At 37.8% G+C, this 13955-nt stretch overlaps 2 protein-coding genes across 2 annotated transcripts; both read right to left on the reverse strand.

The window, feature by feature from the left end:
• Positions 1–2554: 2554 nt before the first annotated feature.
• On the reverse strand, positions 2555–5227 carry LOC147857962 (PHD finger protein ALFIN-LIKE 2-like). The gene is made up of 5 exons (XM_087327208.1): positions 5062–5227; positions 4877–4909; positions 3589–3811; positions 3277–3397; positions 2555–3100 (listed from the first exon to the last, which is right to left on the reverse strand). The coding sequence occupies exons 1-5, from the start codon at positions 5180–5182 to the stop codon at positions 2825–2827; spliced, it is 774 nt and encodes a 257-aa protein (XP_087183334.1). The 5' UTR covers positions 5183–5227; the 3' UTR covers positions 2555–2824.
• A 6448-nt stretch (positions 5228–11675) lies between these two features.
• On the reverse strand, positions 11676–13732 carry LOC147857963 (transcription factor LUX-like). The gene has a single exon (XM_087327639.1). It carries the CDS (start codon positions 13344–13346, stop codon positions 12273–12275), a length of 1074 nt encoding a protein of 357 aa, XP_087183765.1. The 5' UTR covers positions 13347–13732; the 3' UTR covers positions 11676–12272.
• Between the last annotated feature and the right edge of the window lie 223 nt (positions 13733–13955).

Here is a 13955-nt window from a genome sequence, read left to right on the forward strand (position 1 = left end):
TTTAAACCACTATCACAATATCATCTTCAACATATTTCCGTTCAATTGGAAACATGATGGATACATATTGTAGTATTAAGCCATTTCTATCGATATAGGCATTTTTGTTTAGAGGGCCATGCAATGGTTTTTACTCATTTTAATGTTGAAAATGTGACAATTCCAAAGTTGTGAAGCCATTTTTTGTGAGCAAAATTTGAAATAAAGAAACAAGGAGTTGCTTGATATCAACCCAAACTTGTAACAATATTCTATAACATGTATGATATTGAACCCATTGATCGAGGTTTGAAGTCACAATCCTTCAATTACAAAGCACAAACTTGACCACCATGTTATCATGGTTAATATTCCATCTTTTGAGGATACAGGCAATAATTTGTGAAAAGAAAACTTTACCATGTCTTAATGTATTGGCTTAATGTAGTTAAAACCTCCAAGAGACTCATTGATATTACATATACATGCCATGTAATGGAACTCCATATTTCTGTGTCACAAATATGTCAGATGTATATATAACATGTTAAAATGAACATTGTTTTTTGAATGTTTCTAGCTTTTTTGAATTTATAATGGGACCATTTTCGAATTATCCAAAACATTCAATAAGATAACATTATCAAGTGATTTTATTCGAGTATGAACCTAACCATTTTGATGCAATTGGAAAGAATGTTAATCTTACAAGATCATCATTACAACATTATGTAAACAATTAACTACAACTCATTACATGGATGTATTGAACAACTCGCTATATATGCAATACTATGGTCTTTGAAAAACCATAGAATAATATAAAAAATATTGTCGTAATAGTTGTGATGTAGTTGCAAAGAAAGTTTACTATGCAACATTGAAACTTAATCGACAATTCAAGTAACCAACTATGGGCACACAAAGTTGCTCTATTACAAATTAGTAGTAGATAGAGATGCAATATGGCCCCTTATTCCCACCACAACACTTAGTTATTTTAAAAACTACTATGGCCCATCAGAGAACATACACAACTAACAGAAGGGGAATGCAATCTCCTGGACTCTTTAGAGTAGGCAAGAATAACCACATAAAGAAGGGATGATCAAGGTCTACCATAAATCAATCAACATATGTGATCTTATGTGCTAGGTTGGATTTATTATATCAAATTGGTTCGAGTCTTGAAAACATTTGAACGCAAAAAAAAGCTCCTATAAGGATCTTGAGTAAAAAGAAGTCCATAGAAAAGGAATACTAAGAGTCGCGTGCTAACCCTTGGAAAATAATACTAACATCACCGAGAGGGCAAAATAGTTATAGCAAGTTGAAAGTTCAATAAAGTCAAAGAAAGTTTGGTGGGCTAGTTACATATAGTTGAACAAAACTTTGCCAAAGTCACGTGCCAAGGGATAGGGAGAGGATATTATGATGTATCAAATTTTTATATCAAAGATTGCGCAAATCAATGGTACAAGCCGAAGGAGAAAGTCATGAGCAGAGTAAAGCTTCTACTTCCATTTACCTTTTTTCTTTCTCGTCTTTAAGTGATATTGTCAAGGTGCAAGAAATGAGGGAAAACCTGAACCCACAGGTGATATAGCTAGAACCTAAAGTGTGAGGCCTTAACATTCAGTGAAGTGTCAAACCCATGTATTTCCCATCGTTTCCTCTCATTTGTTTGGCATTACTATAATTGTCTCTCGCTTATGGTGGTGTACAATCAGCTTATTTAACATTATCCATATAGCCTCTAAATCTATGATATTGCATGATGTTCTAAAATATTCCAATTCCAAGGGAAGGTGTCAACTCACAAGAATCACTTTGTCTATAGCACCAAATAATATTTCTGCTCCTCTTTTCAAAAACTTTGAGATACATATTACTTTGCACTTACTAACCTTTATTCTGCCATGTGCAATTGACTTGCTCAAGCATATCCAAAGTATCTCTCAAACTTCACACGCGTTCTTCCAATACATCATTAAGTAAAACTTTCATCGCATTTCATTTGATGTATTATCGTGAAACATGAGCAATCACATTTAAGGCATTTGCAATATAGAGCACTATATTTGAATGTATGATTCTTCAGACAGACTGAAGAGGGTATACATCACATCATCTAACAGTATTGTGTGTGTTATTACCTTCTAACCATTTCAACAATATTACTTCTCATAAATCAAATTTGGCTATGCATGAGATAACATTTAGTCCATACATAAAAAAACCAAAATCCTTTTGATGGCGCAATCAATCCTAGACTTTGGCTAAGGTGACAAACCTAGATCAGTGCAACAGGTAGTAAAATATCAGAACTAAGATTAAGATCATTAGGCCATCATAAAGATAACTTTGAATCCTCTATTACCCTTCGAAAAACTGACATACTATCCAAGCTATCAATTACTAACCACAGCACAAGGATATAAACATGTGTATATTATACCTGTAACACAAATGCACTATTGTTTTGTTGACAAATCCTTTGAAATTTCAATCATTGGACATACACCAGCATCTCTTGGTTAACAATGTAAGTGATATGAAAGAAAGAAGAAAAGAGTAAAAGAAAGAGCCATACATTTCAACTAACCATACTGTGTTTCATCCCAAAGGACCAAAAGGCTAAATGTGTGAATGTGAACCTTTTTGGGTGACATTCCACACTTTCATGAAATTTCACTTTCAGTCCCAGTCCTTTTGCAAACCCATCTGTTTTCTCTCAATCTCCAAGATCTAAGGGATGTGTATACTTTTTTAGGGTTTTTCTTCTACCTTTGGTCTGTGTACCTTATACCCTCATAGGACATGTTCAAACCTACAGTAGCCCATTTCATAATCGCAGCTTTTTGGTACTGCATGATGGACACTTATATTGCTTGATGAGCTCAGCTCTTGCTGGCGTTATCTTCACACATTTCCCATGGAACCATTGCTCACAAACGTCACAACATATCCAAAATTCATCTGAAGCATAATTCTCACCACATTTCCCACAGAGGGCATTCTCATGCTCATCTTCTTCCTCCTCCTCTTCTTCTTCTTCTTCCTCTTCTGGTTCTTCAGTCTTTCTCGATGATGGCGGAGGAGGTTGTCGAATCGGCTTTTGCTGCAATTCCGACAATAATACTAAGTACTTGTTTGGTTATGGGCCTGGTCTGATGATGAGATTCTTATAACCATGTTTATTAGGTTAATCATGTAATTAAGAGAATGTGATACCTTTTGACCAGATAACATTTCTATTGGGCAATGTAGTGAGAACATAGAAATATATCTTATTACCGGTTTTACCGCCGAGGAGCTCTTTGCCTTGTTGGTGTTGCTCATGCCTCGAACTGGTTTCCGTTCCATCATCACATCATATAGCGTGGGAAGATCACTTATCAGCCCAAATAGCTTTTTCCTGTTTCCAAACACATCAAAAGTCGTGATTTCACCATTCCCGCTAGATAGTTGCTTTTCATCTGATTGTTTACATATGAATAAATCATTACACATGACTAGATTATTGGATATCATTGAACTAGATCAAGCTTTCTCATGATACGACATAACGATAAGAACTCCACAGTTTGAAAAATTGTCACAACATACCTTTCAACCTTGTCAAACCTTGCAGCATAGAAAAAGGCTACTGCAAGGAGCCATGAATCACTATGAACTGCAACAAGTGAGAGCCAATCATGTCGATCCATGCCATCACGCGAGAAGTTGATACCTAACACAGGCTCTGGAAGCTCCGAGGGCACCTCCTCTACTGGTAAAGTCACCACCCATTTTGCATCTGGGAAACCATACAGGCATAAATTCTCTCTCCCTGCAAAAAAAACACATGAATGAAGTAAAATGTGGTGAATCAAGCGTGTACGTTCTGTCTCTCTTAGGATATACCCTTGTAATAAGCCAGTTTTTATTAGGGCTACACCCTAGTGGTAAGCCAAGAAGTTTCTATGAATGCATACACCTGGGTTCAAATCTCACTATCCTTGTACTACTTTACCAGATGTCATTGACCGATGTGAAGGCTGAACACATGACATTCGGGTCACCATATGATAACCTTCTCATTGCAGTGTTGTCTGTCTTGATTCATTATTGTCAAAGTGTGGTCTCGTTCTCTCTCTCTCTCTCAACTATCAGGGTATCTACAATATTCAAATCTCACTAAAAGCACTACTTTACAAGATGACAATGCAAAAAGCATAGGCTTTGAATGCATGACCTTCATGTACACAACAGCTCCTTGGTCCAGCAGAGAGGATAAAGAATCTGTGTGACGGAGTTATATCAATTTCCCAAATCAAATAAATAACTGACAAACTACCACAAGCCACTGTGGAATGCCAGGGCTTTGACACATGACCTAGGCTCTGCCAGATAACCTTATCAACCGTGCTACAACTGCTTTGGACAAATCTATATATATCTCTCTCTCTCAAACACACAGACAGGGTCATGCTCTACCGGTGTTTTGAGGACGAGAATACATCACCATTACCACCTTTCGCTCTTAAGGGTTGTACCCTAGGGCTAAAGAAGCCATATCCTTTATGAAACCATAGACCTGGGGTTCAAAGCTCAAACCACAAACCAATTTCACCAGACAACACATCCAAAACTTAGGGTTTTGATTCTTGAACACGTAACCCCTTCCTCCCTCCACCGCAAAATCTTCCCAGCTGAGCTACTATATACCCATGAAGTTCTCTTTCTTGCTCACTCCCTTTTCAAATCCCACAGAAAGAGAACCCAATCAGCAGGCAAGCTAAATCCTCCAGAAAGGAAAAAGAGAAATCCACATCGAGAACACAAATTCTTGAGGGAAAAGATGGATAAGGATCCAATTCCGCAGGGGAAACGAAGAAGAGAAGAGAGCACCCACCTGGATCACATTGCTTGACGAAATCGTCGACATCTGCAGAGAAGAAGAGAGAAGGAGATGAATTAAAACGAAACAATGGGAAAAGAAAAACAGAGTAGAGGTGGGGATGAAAACAGACAGACAGACAGACAGACAGACAGACAGACAGAAAGAGAGAGTTAAGTTGTAAAAAAAAAATTGGTTACCATTGGTGAGAGCGGAGAGCAGAGCAGATCGACGGCCTTTGAAATCTCTGAAAATCTCTTCGAGGGAACGTGGGTGCTGATGGTGGTGGTGGTGGTGGTGATGATGAATCTCTGCTTCCATTGATTCAAAGAGGAAAGAAACAGAGGAAGGAACAGAGGAACAGAGTGTGAAGGAGGGAGGAGGATGGTTTACAAGAGAAGACAGGAATCCCCTTCTTTCTTTACATTGTTTTTTATCTGAGTTATTATGTGTATGTATGTATATGTATATGTATATGTATCTGTGTATGTATGTGTATGTGTATGTGTATGTGTATGTGTATGTGTATGTGTATGTGTATGTGTATGTGTATGTATATGTATATGTATATGTATATGTATATGTATATGTATATGTATATGTATATGTATATGTATATGTATATGTCTATGTATGTGTCTATGTATGTGTCTATGTATGTGTCTATGTATGTGTCTATGTATATGTGTGTATCCACATATAATGAAACAAAATGGAGGAAACTAAAAAACTAATGTGTGTGTGTGTGGTGTATCAGAGCAGATCATGTGAGCTACCAAAGCGCTCTACATAGCACAATACCATCGAAGGCCATGGAAAAAAAGGCCCCAAGGGCATTCACACAGAAATAAAGAAACGTTCCAGTGGGCATCTGATCTACTACTCTCGTGCCTTATACCTTGTTTCGTCAGGATCACCTGGTATGTTGGTTGAAGAAGAGCTTATACGGACTGAAGGAAGCTCCCCAACAATGGTACCGAAAGGTCGACTCCATCATGACAGACCAAGGATACCACAAGACACAGGCCGACCACTGCGTGTTCGTGAAGAAATTTGACGAAGGCAATTTCCTGATACTGTTGTTGTATGTGGATGACATGCTAATCGTCGGACCGGACCGGATGCTGCTTGTTAATGGGTCTACGCAATTATATTTGGGGGTAATGATCTGTGTGCTTTTTGTAACGGTTCCATTCCATTTGCTCATAGTAAGTGTAGGATGGGTGGTGCAGAAGATTGGGTATACATATATGGCATTGCATGCATGCAAGGGAGCATTCTTTCAGGCCCGTCGCATCAACGGGCCGAACATTTCATCTTGCAACTCTTGGACGCTTGCACCCCTGCATGGCCCATGCAAATTGAAGGCATGATAGATGTGTTGGTCTAACAATTTCAGAATTAGTTGGGCGTGCATCTTGGTGCATGTTCTTGGAATTCAGCCCATGTTTGTGTGTGGCAAACAATGTCCTTGTTGAAAATCTTTTGGATTTAGTGTAGGATATGGAATAGACTATCCCCATTCCCATTCCTTTCAATAGTTTTTCTTGTAACTCTAGTTTGGTATCTTAGGTTGACCTTTTAAAAGCGTTCGCATTTATATTATTTCTCTTTGATTTTTTAACTATTAAATTGGAACAAATGGTTTTACACAAAAAAGGGCTCTAAATAGGCTGCCATTGGGAATAAAGTTACAATGCATTTGCTACAACTAGATTGATGTGGTGCTTTTAACAAACACTCCAAAGAGATGCACAAAAGCGTATGGGTGACTTGGAAATCTTGTGCATGCATAGTTAGTTGACTCTCGATAGATATACAACTAAGGTTATCCTTGTGAAAACAAAAAATAAGGACAAATCATGCATTGATTATGAGGGAGTACTTGAATTATTAGAATGCTTCAAATACCTTCCATCCAATCATAGATCAAATAAATGTGTTACTCATTGCTTGGAAGCTCAAAGGAGGGTTGGCTAGGTGTGCATTTGAGAACATATGCAATGGAAGACAATTGAATGATATGTTCTCCACAAATATCTCTTTGTTATATTGGTGACATCAATGCCTTTTTATGGCGTAAAGTATGGGATGGTAACATATGTAACACCACTTAGAACAAATTTGAAAATGTCTAAAACTGATTTCTTATGATGTTTCTTCGGGTCAATATATAGATGACATACGTACATTCTCCTACTTCTCAAGAGTAGATCACTTTACGTTAAGATAATGTACATGCTTAAGATTTTTTAAAAGATAAAACGCATATTCCCTTGCTTAAATTTCATAGGAAGTAATTAATGTTTGCAACTTTTTACGGCATACAAAAGCAAAATATGAAGTTATGGGCGGATACAATATGCGAGGAAATGGTTTGGAAAATGGGATGTATTACAATCATTTCAATATATTTACCGATGAATAAGGTTGTTTTTGTAACACCAATGTGTCACAACTTCAAAGAGATGGGGATGCTCATGCTTAATATAGATTATATGCATATTTATTGTACCAACCTATAAAACCATACTCTTTTGTCCACCGTTGCCAACATTTAATACATGTAACTCACACAAGTGAGGAAGTTCGTTGAATTTGCATAGAGGGTCCTAAACAGGTTTGTAAGTGTGAGCATCACTCTCTACAACAACATTCCACCTTTGATAATATTCGGTATTGCTTCCCAACGTTGTCAACTCAAACCTATCCCTACACATATCTCTCGATTTGCACTCACGATTTGCCACGTTCATTTATAAAATTGTTGAGCCATGAGAGTCACTAATCAAATCATACAACACACCACATGAAATGTTTCCTTTCAGGTCCATAAGTCATATCTGGCCTCCAAGGGTGATAGCCAAATTATCTATGTATATTTGCTATTAAAAATAAGTGAAAATTCACTTGGGCCAATTATGCAAACATGATTTGAGAAAATCGAAGAGCCCAGTAGGCATACTCGCATAAGTTGAGAACTTTTGTTTGATTCACATGTTTGAGCTGTAACTGATTGATGTAGATCATGACTTGTACGCTTTTCGACATGGACACAATGGTGAAAAAAAAACTTTTTGCCTTGTTCAAAATCACATGAATTATACACATAATTATCTGTCGTTGAGGTACACTTATTTATTCATAAATAGAGGCCGCATACCATTATCACATTACATAGGGCTAGGTAGGTAGAAGAACACCCACAATTAAAAAACCATTCTCCTATAAGTTTGGCTAATTACAAATGGAAATGTATATTAGAGTTGGAATTAGAAGACGAATGAAGTTTTATTGGAAATACACAAATATATCGATATTTTATATACTATTATACACTCATATGTACATATGGACATTCCTTTTCTTTTCTTTTCTTTTTCCAAAAAAACCTTCTTCCATTATTTTATAAAATATTACAGATGAGAGTATTATATACAAATCCCTGTAGGGACACGATAGTTCCATCTTATGTGGATACCCACAGACTCAAGAAAGGGAGAGGATGACCGTTGTTGGATAAAGGCTAGTCGTTGTCTTTTAACTCCATTGGAGCCACCTTTAAGGCTATCATATTGGCTCTTTAGAGTGGTTACAACTTCACTCCATATCTCTTGCATTAACATTATTGGATGCATGGTTTGGTTGGAGAAGAACTGTCTACACTATTGTTTCCATAGAATCTAGAGAGTTATTGGGTTGACCAATTCCAACACAACTTGAGATTCGGCATTAATAAGAGCTGAGTGGATAGTGCCGATGGTGGAAAAAAGAACCTCTTGTTCTTATCACCAAAGTCATCTCCTCCTCCTGATGTTCGTACCTATCAATTGGGGCTTGCCATGATAACCAACATACATTTTCCCACTTGATTGCGCTTTGCACCTAGCATAATTGCAATAGGCGGCCAACCCCCCGCTATATTCGATTGGTCTCTGGGCAATCCCAAAGAGCGTGTCGGATTGATTTTGTTGCATTTGGGTACGCTACACAATTAGGAGAGCTAAGGTTGCCACACTCCAACCGGTAGTGGCTTATGTATTAATAGCCATTGGAATGTAGTAATTCACCTTGTGTGTTCTTGTTTCCAGATTTTCTGCCAAAACATGGTGATAATTGTGTGAGGAACATGATATGTGTGCCAGACCTTTGCAGCAGCCGACTCTCGAGCGGTTTGAGCGGCTAGAATGTGGCGACCCAATCTAGTCGTGAATTGGAAGAAAGGGATGACTTTGCTTCCTTGACCCGCATAAGGATCACGCCATGTCCATTACAAAGGGTCCCAAATTACTAGTATTTCAGAATAGCCCTTGGTTGAACATCCCAACCTTAGTCCCAACATGAGTTAGAATCAACCCCCTCTGACTGTTTATCGAATTATTACACAAACATCTTCTTGCCAGTGATTCATCAAGATTGCCCTCCTGAATGGCATGTTCCCCTCGATCTGGATGGATGGATCTTTTTGTAGACCTCCTCCCTCAGAATCGAACTTGAGAGTTCTTACATAGCCATGTGTACATTCCTTTACTTTCATGATTATCGATTTAGAATGATGTTCATTGTTGAGTTCAAGCTCTTGTAGTTGTTCATATACATAAATACATATACAAAAAACAAAGCATGCATACATGTAAATATTCATGAACACATAACGTGTATTTGTGTATGTGTGTATGGATGGATGAATGTTTTGAGGTATGTGTAAGCGTGCATTTATATGTATGTATTATGTACACATATATGTATTTGAACTTGATTGCACGTAAAATTTGAACAAAGATATATGATATGATTTATGTTTAAATGATACACATGCATAATGTTGAGAAGGTATATTTCAAGACACATTGCACTAATTTGTTTAAGTCGGTTTTGGAAGTTGCAAGAAGTTGTGGGAATATTGTATTGATGTGGGATATATTCAAGTTTGTGTATACCATTGTCAATCACACTATGATTATAGCATTGTTGGGATGGTCGTATTTGAACTTCATATCAAATAGGGAGAGAAATTAAAATGTCATCATATGTTCAATTATCTTGTTGAATCAATTTGTATTACTTTTTGCTAATTTGTTAAGGAATAATATAAAGTGGGTTACAAACTTGAGATTAGGCCATAATGACAAAGAACTTAAAGAACATTTCTCTTTGATGGAAGATTTCTTAGCTAATCACATTATATATTGTTAATTTTCTTCATTAAGAATATGAAACATGTCACAACTTGCCTTTCTAAACATAGTCATAATGCCCAAGAAGACCAATATTTTCTACAGAATGTTGAGGATGTATAGTTAAATCACATTGTAAGGATATATAGTTAAATAACATTGTAGCAACTTGTTTCCCTAGTTGATCACGACAAAGAATATCAACGTCTCCTAGGATGTTGAAGTTTTTCAAATAAATAATCTTGTGTATGTTGGAAACATGGAAAAACTTGCCAATATATTATATACTCTCACATATTCAAAGGTATTTGGGTGATTTATACATCAACATTAACAAATCTCACAATGGTTGTGACAAATGGGATTGTCTACAAAAGAAGCACATCAGATTAACTTATAGAACCAACCAATGATATGTTCATTGTGCAAAACCCACAAGAAGGTAGTAAATTTCTACAATTATATAAAGACAGGTTATTATCAAAATTTGGCAAGCTGTCGGATTTGAACCTGCATTTGTAGATCTACGAATCCAATCCCCTTTTGTTGGGTGATGCTTGCTTCATGTAAACCTTATGTTGAGCTCTTGTGATGAGTACGTGTTGAGCTCCGCACGAGAGAGGTTAAAGAATTCTCTCATGGTGAGCTCGTCATTGTGTGAACACACACCCATCTCATCATGGCTAGTCATCCGTGATAGAATTAGAGGGTTCTGCCATACTTTTGCATAATAGTTGAGGGGAAAGGGGTCACAACAAATAGTGCTTGCGATAGAGCATTATTGCATGGGGACAATAGTGCTCATTGTTGTAGAAGAATACAATGCTTGAGTGCTTGAATACAAAATAACTCAAAGTCGACTTCGGTGGCATTGTTAAATTCAACTTCAATTTCAACTTTAACAAACTCTAAAGATGTAATCTTCAACCCCATCTTTCTTGGTTCAAGCAGCTACTAGTGGCCCGGTTCATGTTTCAATGATTACAATAGTGGGAGTGGGAGTGAAGGTTGTACATGTTATTGTTGGATTTTCTTCACTTCCATTGTCACTAACAATGGAGATGTTTATGCTGTTGGATTAAAACAAGAAAACCAAGGGTATGGAAAGGCTCATGTCTCTCTTTCCAACACTAACTTCCTTCCCTTTGGTATGTTATCATTTGCTTAGTGGTGGGTACCCAAGGAACTCCTCAAACATGTGCATATTTTACAAAAGAACTTTCTTTATTCATTTTTTATGCATTCAAGTGATAAATCCTAAGGTTTAGTTTGATTCATTTATAGATTCCACGTTCAAATCTTATCAATTTTCTCACTAATACCATGGCCTACTACATTGTATTGCAATGAACTTGAAACGTGAGATCAAATCCCAATAATATAACTATGTGAACATGCTGAATGTAGAGGAAGATTGCATATTATCTTCATTGTCTACCAAGCAACCACAGGAACTAATTAAGACCTCTTTGGTCTCTCCCTCTCTCTTTTTCTCTAATTCACTCACTCTCTAGTTGTGGTATTAAGGGATGGAAATATTAGGTCTTACATATTGAAAATTCTCGTATATATGACTAATACTAAGTAAAACTCATCAGTGATTATAAAATGCCATGAAAAACTAATCAACAAGCAGATTTCTGACATAAAACCTGTATGGAATTCCCACCATAGTCCTATCATGAGAATAGAATCACCAAGTCACTTGAATTTCAATAAATCCACAACGGTTTCAATCATTTAGTTGAATGCTTGGTTTGTTTAACCCCAATTCTTTTAGATCCATTCCCACAATGAAAGCAAAATTCACTCTCCAGTTTTGCATAGCTTCTGTTCCTAACAAAATATTTCTAACTTGATCCAGACTAAACCAGATTTGAGCACAAAAGCCTTCTCTTCAAACCTTGATAACACTGTCGTGTAGCAATGAATCTAACAAATTTGAAGTGAGCTGAAGCCCATCCTATCTCAGGAGAGGGCAAGATACCAGAATAAAGATATGTTTTTGTCAGCATTTTATTCAAAAAATTATTATCATTACAATAATAATAACAATACTCAAAAGAGGCTCTAACCAGCTAATCCTGATATACCTTTCTTTTTTGAGTCTATATATTTGGAAGCCCAAGTAACAAATTTTGCTTTTATTTAGTTATCCATTCCATTGATACCTCGGAATGTATGCATCGATACGATGAATACGCGATAAAGAAAGAAAAAAAAAGGGAAATTTTTCACTTTCCTGTTGGGAATGAGCGAAGAACTTGATGAGGATTCGGGTGGTTCTGAAGTTGTTGTCTGGTGGCACCGTGCATATGATGAGGGTCGGGGTGAATGAATCTTTGTGGTGGAGGGGCAAATACATTGTAAGGGTAAGGCTCAATGGCGGGTGTGGTAGGGTTCGAACCCCGAACCATAGGAAGAGGCCCTTGTGGTGGTGCTAATGTCTTAATTGAAGCTTTCACAACATCTTCCATACCAGCATAGTACCCGGGGGGCATTGGTGCCGATGCAAAGATGTAATCCGAAGATGAAGGGCCTTCACTAGAGAGGCCTTGCATCCTTTTGAGATATAACCTATACTTTTGAAGATGACTCGCGACATTCTCTCGGGTTAACCCTTCCACATTCATGAGCTGCATGATGGTCTTCGGGACGGCGTTGTGGATGCCGAGATGGCCGACCGCCTCTATGAACCGTTTGTGAAGCTCGGGTGTCCACACTAGACGAGGCCGCTTGAGTGTCCGGGCCGACGAGTCATCATTTGGATTTGCTTCCTCGGGCACTGAAGAATCCACCTCCTCCGGTTGGGGATCGTGGTCTCGGTCTCGGTCTCTATCTTGGTCTCGGTCTCGGTCTTGGTCATGTCCGGGGTTGATGCCCATCTGAACACCCCTATCGAAGGGGTATCGGGACTCACCATCATTGACATCACCAGACGTTATTACAGGATGGTTGGGATTAGGGTTTCTAGATTTTGGGAAATTGGGGTTAACAGGGTAATTAGGGCCAAGGCTATTCGGGTTAGAGTTAGAAGGGTTTCTAGGGTTGAGGTTAAAAGGATGGTTATTTGGATTGTTAGGGTTAGGGCTTTCTGAGGTGTGGGTGCCTCTGAGGATGGCAACAATGGACTGGGAAGCTTTGTTTACATCTGCAAGGATATGGTAAGGAGGTATGTCTGAGGTTATACTAAAAGCTGAGGCAAGCTGTGGGGATATGAGGCACTGTGATAGAGGGGTTAGCTCTGCTACACTAGGTAAACCATCTTCCCATTCCTTCACTCTATCACTTCTATTATCTCCATCCATCCTCTCTCGATCTCTCTTTTTTCCTCTGTCTCCTCTCCCCTCCCTCTTTCTGTCTCTTTCTCTCTCCTGTTTTGTATTGAAATGAAAACAAATATATGTCTTCGATCTGTTCACTTACCTCTTCTTCTTCTTCTTCTTCTTCTTCTTCTTCTTCTTCATTTCCACTGTAAGCCCACCATTGCTTGATTCGATGCTTTCCTTCCTCCGCCCTGATCTCTTACAATACCAGCAAATGGGTGCGAAAGAAAAAACCCTAATTTCTGAAAGAAAGAAAACAAGAGATTATTCAGGGATGGGGAGGGTTTGATCCCATTGTTGTTGGCCTGCAACGATCTTCCATAGCTTGAAAAGCTCCAAAAGAAAAAAGAAATGTGCGTGTGTGAGTGTGTGTGGTTTCAGAGAGGGTTCCTTTTTTCCTTATTTTTCTTCCTTTAGTAAGAGAAGGAAGATATATGTATGTATGTGAGCATGTATGTATGTATGTATGTATGTATCATGTATGTATCATGTATGTATGTATGTACATATATATCATATCTCTATCTCACCTTATTCACTAAGGTTTTGGAGCATCTCTGTATCTCTACCTCGAAAGATTGGTTGAGTGCC

This window comes from Azolla caroliniana, unplaced genomic scaffold (assembly GCF_043228905.1).
Source record: "Azolla caroliniana isolate FFs.n. ecotype wild unplaced genomic scaffold, voAzoCaro1.0.p SCAF_11, whole genome shotgun sequence".
In the NCBI taxonomy this organism is placed as follows: Eukaryota; Viridiplantae; Streptophyta; class Polypodiopsida; order Salviniales; family Salviniaceae; genus Azolla; species Azolla caroliniana.